This window comes from Polypterus senegalus, chromosome 1 (genome assembly GCF_016835505.1).
Source record: "Polypterus senegalus isolate Bchr_013 chromosome 1, ASM1683550v1, whole genome shotgun sequence".
In the NCBI taxonomy this organism is placed as follows: domain Eukaryota; kingdom Metazoa; phylum Chordata; class Cladistia; order Polypteriformes; family Polypteridae; genus Polypterus; species Polypterus senegalus.
Window position 1 is genome coordinate 142,401,115 of NC_053154.1, and position 9,878 is coordinate 142,410,992.

Consider the following 9,878-nt stretch of genomic DNA (forward strand, 5'->3'; position numbering starts at 1 on the left):
ATACTGAAAAATATACAGGTGCCGGTCATAAAATTAGAATATCATGACAAAGTTGATTTATTTTAGTAATTCCATTCAAAAAGTGAAACTTGTATATTAGATTCATTCATTACACACAGACTGATGTATTTCAAATGTTTATTTCTTTTAATTTTGATGATTATAACTGACAACTAATGAAAGTCCCAAATTCAGTATCTCGGAAAATTAGAATATCAATTAAGACCAATGCAAAAAAAGGATTTTTAGAAATGTTGGCCAACTGAAAGGTATTAACATGAAAAGTATGAGCAAGTACAGCACTCAATATTTAGTTGGGACTCCTTTGGCATGGATTACTGCAGCAATGCGGCGTGGTATGGAGTCGATCAAACTGTGGCACTGCTCGGGTGTTATGAGAGCCCATGTTGCTCTGATAGTGGCCTTCAGCTCTTCTGAATTGTTGGGTCTGGCATATTGCATCTTCCTCTTCACAATACCCAATAGATTTTCTATGGGGTTAAGGTCAGGCGAGTTTGCTGGCCAATCAAGAACAGGGATACCATGGTCTTTAAACCAGGTACTGGTAGTTTTGGCACTTTGTTCAGGTGCCAGGTCCTGTTGGAAAATGAAATCTGCATCTTCATAAAGTTCGTCAGCAGCAGGAAGCATGAAGTGCTCTAAAACTTCCTGGTAGACGGCTGCGTTGACCTTGGACCTCAGAAAACACAATGGACCAACACCAGCAGATGACATGGCACCCCAAACCATCACTGACTGTGGAAACTTTACATTGGACCTCAAGCAACGTGGATTCTGTGCCTCTCCTCTCTTCCTCCAGAAAAATGCAAAATTTACTTCCATCAGAGAACATAACTTTGGACCACTCAGCAGCAGTTTTGTCGTTAGCCCTGGCGAGACGCTTCTGACGCTGCCTCTTGTTCAACAGTGGCTTGACACAAGGATTGCGACAGCTGAAACCCATGTCTTGCATACGTCTGTGCATGGTGGTTCTTGAAGCACTGACTCCAGCTGCAGTCCACTCTTTGTGAATCTCCCCCACAGTTTTGAATGGGTTTTGTTTCGCAATCCTCTCCAGGGTGCAGTTTCCCTATTGCTTGTACATTTTTTCTACCACATCTTGTCCTTCCCTTCACCTCTCTATTAATGTGCTTGGACACAGAGCTCTGTGAACAGCCAGCCTCTTTAGCAATGACCTTTTGTGTCTTGCCCTCCTTGTGCAAGGTGTCAATGGTCGTCTTTTGGACAACTGTCAAGTCAGTAGTCTTCCCCATGATTGTGTAGCCTACAGAACTAGACTGAGAGACCATTTAAAGTGTTTTGAGTTAATTAGCTGATTAGAGTGTGGCACCAGGTGTCTTCAATATTGAACCTTTTCACAATATTCTAATTTTCCGAGATACTGAATTTGGGTCTTTCATTAGTTGTCAGTTATAATCATCAAAATTAAAAGAAATAAACATTTGAAATACATCAGTCTATGTGCAATGAATGAATCTAATACACAAGTTTCACTATTTGAATGTAATTACTGAAATAAATCAACTTTGTCATGATATTCTAATTTTATGACCAACACCTGTACACGTTGAAATTGTTTTCAGTATTCTGTGTGATGAAACCACAATTATTTATTTGTTAATTATTTACATTAAATGTTTGCCTGGTCACTAAAGAGGTCAGAATTAATTTTGCATCAACCCGCAATATGATTGATGGCAAAGCGGAGATTATAACCAACACACTGAGTGATACTATGGACACTCTAGGCTTGAAAACTGCTAATCTGGTTGTACTAGGGTCAGATGGAGCGGCTGTTATGATTGGGAAACAGAAAGGTGTGGCAAAACTGGTTAAAGATAAAACATCTGGACTCTTGGTCAACTGCCACTGTGTAAACCACCGATTGGCCCTTGCATGTGCCCAAGCAGCAGCTGCTGTACCTTATTTAACAAAACAATGACATCTTAAGGCAGCTGTTCTATTTCTTCCAAAATTCTTCAGTTAGGATGGCTGGTGTATTGGAAATTCAAAATATTCTGAACATTTCCCAGATTAAGCTGAAAATGGCCAGTGACACTAGATGGCTGCCTCATGACTTTGCAGTACAGTCACTACGACAGTGTATGATGAGTGTCGTAGCTACGCTGGAAAGAGAGGCCACTGAACGAAATGACATCACAGCTGAAGGATTAAGCAGATGTATTAAAATGTACAGTTTTGTTTTCTCTCTAATAATGCTTTCAGATGTATTACCTTTGTTGTCCAACTTATCTAAGGCTTGGCAAAGGCAAGATGTCAATCTTACCGAAATTGAGCCAATTTTGCTTGCCGCAAAATTGTCCATCATAGAGTTGGAAGACACTCCTGAAAGATATTTTCAAAGCCTTCATCATCTGGCAGAAGAATGGTCAGATCTCCACATTGTTTATACACAGTAATGTCATTCAAAACTGCAATAAATGATAAATATCTAGAGACAGTTGTCAAGCACCTAGATGAAAGATTCCCTGACATGCCAATTATTTCCAGCTTTTCAAAAGTTTTCAATGCAGAAACTCATGATTCAAGTGAGTCTGCTGAAATTATTTTTGATCGTTACTCCAAAAATGGTAGCCTTCCAATTTTAAAATATGAAAGTAGCAGGCAAGAATGGACAGTTGTGTGAAAAATGCTCAGAAGTCAAGCATACAAAGACTTCGGTCCAAAATAGATTTTACTAAAAATGGCAACAACATTAGAGCTCAAAGAGTTGTTTCCAAATTTAGCCAGACTAGCTCATATTGGGCTAGTGATCCCAGTGAGCACAGCTTAATGTGAAAGGGGTTTTTTTGCCCTTAAAAGAATCAAGACATGTTTGAGAGATTGCATGCATGAATCAAAGCACGCTAAATAATCTCATGCTGATCTCCTTGGAGAGCCCAGATCCCGAGGACTTTGATTATGGGAAAGCTGCAGACAACTGGGCCTCTAGGAAGAAGAGAAGAATAAGTATTTAACTGAAGACACCTTCTGCATATGCAAGTTGGCTTTGAAGAATATTTTTTCATTTTTCTTCATTAGGTTTCCCATACTTTTTTTCATTGTTTTCACTTTTTTTCCCAACAGCGACAATACTTGTGCCACTTGGTTTATGTCATAACAATTGTTATTTAAAATTTTTATTAGGATTGCAGCATCCTGAATTGGATACTTCTTAAATTTAATAAACAATATTCTGGCACAAGTGTCAAACCTTAAAAAAGGGAAGTCATATTGAGCATTGAAAAATAATTAATAATAATAATAATTAATAATTAACTTATAAAAATAGTGCACATTTAATTTTCCCCAGCACCAAATTTCCCCATCCCTCCCAGCTACTTTTTCATGCCACCCTGCCGGAAAAAATTTCTGGGGAGAACACTACAGACCCAACAATGTAGACGAGCTGAACCCCGCTATCAAAGCATCCTGAGCTTCCACAACTCTTCAGCAGTGCCACAGGCTAATCGCCACCATGCCACGCTGCATTGATGCAGTAATTAATGCAAAAGGAGTCCTGACCAAGTATTGAATGCGTACATGGACATACTTTTCAGTAAGCCAACATTTCTGTATTAAAATCATTTTTTTATTTGTCTTTTGTAATATCCTAATTTTCGGAGATACTGAATTGGTGTTTTCTTTACCTGCAAGCCATAATCAGCAAAATGAAAAGAAACGCTTGAAATATATCATTCTGTGTGTAATGCATCTATATATGAGTTTGACTTTTTGAATTGAATTACTGAAATAAATTAACTTTTCGATGATATTCTAATTTATTGAGATGCACCTGTAATGTTGGTGCCTAGTAAAAGGATGGGGGGGGGAATAACAGAGAACTCAGCTGACGTCAACCAGGAAGCACTCTGCTTGCAGTGCTTAGAGGTAACCCCTGCGCACACAAGCAGAAGAGTTCTATTAGCTTACTCTGTAAATAACTTTTATGAGGGCCTTTGTAATCTAGACACTGAAATGTCTTGTGCCCAGAGACAACAGGCACCAACCTTAACACAGTCATCAGTAGTAGTCATGTACCAAGGTGGACCAGGGCAAGAGAGTAGACAGACAAGCATTTTTTTGCCTAAGTAATGAAGACATTCATTATAAACAAAAAATGAAAGTGTCTAAAATTGCAATCACAATATCATTCTTCTTTAAAAACAAATTGTGCCGCTGAAACAGTGTTAACTTGCTCCAATAAATAATTAAATATATTAAAAATCTCTGCAAATTTCATCAAGTGATAGAGAGGTATTCTCATTTTTTCATTCAAATCAGGACACCAGGAATCCAAAGTATGTAGCCCACTGCATCCTGGTCAGCCACAACAGCCAATGAATGCCCTGTAGACCTGAACTGCCACCTCAATTGGTGACTGCAGCTCACTCTGCTGCACTACCATTAGCAATTGGATTTGCCACAGCTTGGATCATCCTGTCTTCAATAAGCTCCTATGTATTCAACAGAGTCGATCCCAACCACAACATAGAACTTCTCCCATGGCCCTCAGTTCTGCTCTCTTAAACTGGTCAATAGAGCCAATATTGCCCAATACAGTCCGCTCTGTCTCTACTTCAGATACCTCTCAGATAGATAGATAGATAGATAGATAGATAGATAGATAGATAGATAGATAGATAGATAGATAGATAGATAGATAGATAGATAGATAGATAGATAGATAGATAGATAGATAGATAGATAGATAGATAGATAGATAGATAGCTTTATTAATCCCAAGGGGAAATTCACAATTCTCTCTACCAGAACTAACCCGCTCCCTTTTATTTATCTTTATTCCAATTGCTGTCGCTAACTATACACTGCTGCTTAACTGGTAATTAATATACTAAGCAAGTGCACACATTTATGTGCTCATGTTTCATCACTGTGAGGTAAGCCATTATACTATGCTTAAAATCAATTAAAATCGTTAAATTAACCTTTAAAAGTTTCCTAGATCCTACTTACCAAAGAAGTCAAAGGTTAATGCCCAGCCATCTGCAGTTATCGCAGTGGAAATGATGAAACTGTGATGGATTGTGGTGTGATTCTATGACAAAATACCTAAAAATACTTTCATGCCCTAGCGTTTACTTACAAGTTGCCCTTTGCCTCAGTACAAATAAGATCTAATGTTTGTTATTTATTGTCTTCCTTATCCTGTTCAGTTGCATATCACCAAAACATCACTAGGAAATGCTACTAATTTTACAGAATTTAGACTTTAAAGTCAAGATTGTGTTCATGGACGTTAGTTCAACAATTAAAAGAATTATAAGAGCTGCATAAAAACATGAAAAATACTACAAGCTCCTAAATGCCTGACTTTCTGTGGAACTGATATCAGATGTACAGTTAAATATCAGTCAAACAGATGCCACCAAACCCCCAAATCAGAACATATTCCTAGATCATCTTTGTACTCAATCTCCACTCCACATTAATGACTGAACCTCGAGTGATATGTATGTAAAACTGTGGACACCATATTGACTGACTATTTCACCGACAAACATGAGATGCCATAATGCATGGGTGCAGATAACTCTGCCAGTCCAGAGCAATGGGGAAATTATATATGAAAACTGCTGAAATGGTTGTGGATTTCAAAAGACATCCCCCTCTACACAACCCCAGGATGTAAATAGAATACATAACCTATTAGCAGGACAGAAACTTAAGTGTTCCAATTGTCATTTATATACCTAATTCAGATCTCTGATTTCTTTGACAGATGATAAACTGATTATGAATCTGTCAGTCTTCAAATAACTAATCAGCAATTTATATTGAATCCAGAAATATTTAAGAATTTCAGTTTTTTGCTACAAAATTCCAACCTCTTAAAGAAAACATATTTAGCACACCCTATCCCCAAACCGGATAAATAAATGTTCCTGAAAAGAAAATTACAGTCTATTAGTCTGAACTACAGCATTCTATTAAAAAAAAAAAAAAATTCTCATCTGTTTTAGTCAGTGCTGGTACAGGAATGTCAATGAAGGCACAGTATAGTATGTTTACTTTCCCTTTATAACATTTTGATTTAGCAATGGATCTACACACTTAAAGAAAAAGCTAGGACAAGCAGGCAATATAATTAAATGCAACAACCACCAAGGTAACCATCCCTTTCAATACAGTTATCAGTAAGCTATAACAGGTTCTTTTCAACAGTGACCACTCAAATCACAAGGTTTGCTTTACATCTTTCTTCTTCAGTGCTATATAAACAACACCAACACATCAACACCTCCATTTTTTCTTTATAAACAGTTTCAGAGTATGGTTATGGAATGTACATGCAAGTCCTCAAATAATATGACTTATGTATTTTGTGATAAATATATTCCATGTTTCAAATAAGACATGGATGCTACATAAGTGAGTGCAGAAAATTGAAAGGAGGCTTTCAACTGTGCATATACTTTGTAAAAAGGCTGCAAAAATGAATGGATGGACAGATGATGAATAGCAACACACGCTATCACTAAGCGGACATCATATTAATGTTTTACTTTCAGTTTTCAAAACTAACATTTTTCAAAGTGGCTTTTCTTTGTATCTTTAATTATATTGTTAAAAGAAAAGGTACACACATATTAAAAAATCAATGATGTCCATACACGTATATATGAATTAAATGAAAAAAGTTTAAGTCAATAAATAAATGCAGATGTCACCCCATAACAATGGGTAATCTTTATGTGAACTTTCTACTTTAAACATTAAGTTGGATAAGAGAGAAAACTCCAAAATGCAAAGACAAATATTTTATGTAAAATCAATCTGTCCTTCCATCGACTATGTTCCCTTTTAAGCCAATCCAAAAACCACAGAATGCCAGATCATATTCAGCCAGCACCATTATACATTATACACATTATACAAACTTAACCAAGAAAATTTTGATTTGCTAGTTAACTTAACCTGAATCCTTTAAGACATGGAAGAAAAATAAAACCTCCCTAAAGAAAATAAACACCCTAGATACATGAAAATCAAGTAAACTCCTCAAACAGTGACCAAGCTAGAAGTCCAGCCTAGGCACTGTAGCAGCAGCATAAATTGCAGTACAACTGTGACAACCCTATGTAAAAATCATAAATAGAAAATGTGCATAATATATGTGGTATGAGTAAACTAACAAGATAAATAAAAAACTGAAAAAACAAAATTAATGACTGAATGAAAAATGATAACTGAAATAAATATCTGAGATTCATGTAGTTATACTTTGAACTCATTTGCCAAAATATTTCTTTTAAAAAAAACAAAGGACTTCTCTTTCATTTTACTGCCCACATGCCCGAAGTGAGTTAAAAATAAAACTAAGAGAGTAACACTATCCTTTGAACCTGCCAACAATTTGAAATTGACAAGAGACAGCTATGCACTGTATGCCCTCTTAAGATATGACGCATTCAATAAATATTTTAACTATGATGACCAATAGTGTAACAGAGAACTTAATTTCATTCTCATACAAATTACAGATAAGCAACACTTTAATTGGATGATTGATTGTATGTGTTAAAAAGTTATTTTCACCCAAAACACCTAGGTTAACATTTTAACAGACTGATATTTATTCACTGATTTTATAACTTTTCAGGTCTCAAAATCTGAGTGTAATTCTTCATGAAACATTGTGTGGTAAAAATGCTTTCTTGTTGTGGTCAATTTGTTTATCTGGATAAAAGACGTCCTGTGAGTATTGTATACTGTCAATTAAAGGGGTCTCTAATGTCTACAATTAATCAAAAATAATGTTGGTTGCCTCTTAAATCGGTACAGCATTTTGTTTCAGTAAATTGTGGGTAGAAATATCGTGGCACTGTAAAGTAGAAATCTTTACTTGAGGTTGTATAAGTCTCCACTTAATTTTTTATATTGCAATGGCCTTGCTACTTTCAAATATTATGCACAACTTCAATAAAAGTGACATGACAATGTAAATGTGTCCTTATAAAAAAAAAATTGTTTCACGGAGAAAAAAATTAAATTTTATCAGCTAATTTCAAAATCCAAGTCAATTTTATATTCCTATCCTTAACAGAGACATAAATGTAATACAAAAAATAAAGCAAGTGGGTTGCTTAATAGTGAAATACCTGATGTGCGGGTAATAAAATCAAGTGCGTAACTATAATTATATAATATAATGTAATTATGTTATATACAGAATATATATAATCTTTTATGCAAAAAAAGTCCGTTATTTCGAACCAAAGTTCCTTGAAACATCAATATCACATTAAAGAATGTAAATGCACCCCATTTGAAAAGTCTGCTCCGTGGTTCGTTCTTTATATCAACACTAGGAGTAATTCTAACTCATGTTATGACCATTAGGGAACAAAACACACAGTCACACATTTTATATTTAATATAATCTTGTATTTTTTACAGTAACTTCTAATATGAACTGGAAATGACGTTTTGTTTAAGCCCGCGGGAAAGGTGCGTGTGATCAAAACAAAACACACTCAGAAAGGCACCAGGCCGAAATCTAAGCAGCACGCTATCACTGGTCCACATAAATAGGTTACTGGCTCAAGGATATATTTATTGGACAGCACAGAAAAGAAACACAAGACTTATTATGCGCAAATAATGATTGCTTCCTCAAACAAACAAAACAAATCGTTCTAAGCATTCCAGCAAGGATACATTTTCCGGTAAAACATTTAAAGTTAAGATCCTACAAGTACGATCCTATGAGTAAAGAAATATGTGTTATAACAGAATTAAACTTCTTCTAAGCGTCTGGTTTTGTAAATTATCTGTTACCAGCATGTATGATGTATATACCTTGTAATATGCTCCGTTAGAGCTACGAACCTCCACCGTCAGTTCCTCCATGTTGGGCGCGCAGGGGACGCTGGGAAGAGGTTCTGGAAAGTTACAGAAAAGAGATCAGCGGGTGCGTTAGAGCGCAGTGCAACTTAGTCACACATATTTTTTCGTCGTGGTTGTTTCTTAAAAACTAAAGCATACAGTCTAGCGATATGCGAGTGCTGGTTTTGGAATATTACAGACGTCTGTTCCGATGTATTGTCTCTATGAATAACCGAGAGGCATTACTTTTCCCCATTGGAAATTAGACGTGTGAATGTATTGTACATTAGGGGTATTTTAAAATTGAAACCGGTCTCTTGTGGCCACGTTGGAATTTAACTATTGTACAGTGCGTCCTTATTTGGTGCTGTTGATTACCATCCTGTTTGTATGACACATTAAGCTGCTAGTTATAAAATCACTTTACATTTCAAATAGTATCTACAGGAAATAATTGACATACATAGATGAGATTAATAATTATATAAAAATAAGGTTACATTTTTTTAATGGATACACATGTGGGTGCCAAATAACTTCCACCAAAATCTTAACCCATGCAGTACTAGTACTAGTACTAGTCCTTCAACAAACAACTTAAAACTCATTTGTATAACATACTGACTTTAAGATCTTTTTCCAGATGTCCAGGAAAATTTGTGTTTGTATGACAAACTGTTCAGGGTTTTCTTGTAGTATTTCTTTTTTGTTCCCGTTTATTGTCTCTTATACTATTTCAGTGCATTGTATATCCTTTATTTATCATTATTTAATGTTTTATTCAGATATTATTTGTATTCGATGTTTCCCTGTTCTTTCTGAATTTCTGTGAAGAGTGTTGAGCATGAGAAAGGTGTGATACAAATAAAATGTATATTTATTGTTATATGTACAGTGAAACGTTTACTTGCATGTCTAAGCATGTAACATTGTCATTCTTCAGTGCCAGGATAAACAGAAATTACTGAAATATGTAACTCGATACACATAACTAGAAACCAGTCCAT

At 35.6% G+C, this 9,878-nt stretch overlaps 1 protein-coding gene across 3 annotated transcripts in view; it reads right to left on the reverse strand.

Annotated features, from left to right (window-relative positions):
* Nucleotides 1-9,078, reverse strand: part of fxr1 (fragile X mental retardation, autosomal homolog 1) — a 102,495-nt gene extending 93,417 nt beyond the window's left edge. For 2 of the 3 annotated variants that reach the window (XM_039759451.1, XM_039759440.1), the window contains exon 1: nucleotides 8,845-9,077. In XM_039759451.1, coding sequence (XP_039615385.1) covers nucleotides 8,845-8,895 — 51 coding nt within the window. In that variant the 5' untranslated portion in view covers nucleotides 8,896-9,077. Of the gene's footprint in view, nucleotides 1-8,844 lie in introns of all 3 variants that reach the window. The other variant, XM_039759461.1, reaches the window with a different exon arrangement.
* Nucleotides 9,079-9,878: the final 800 nt, after the last annotated feature.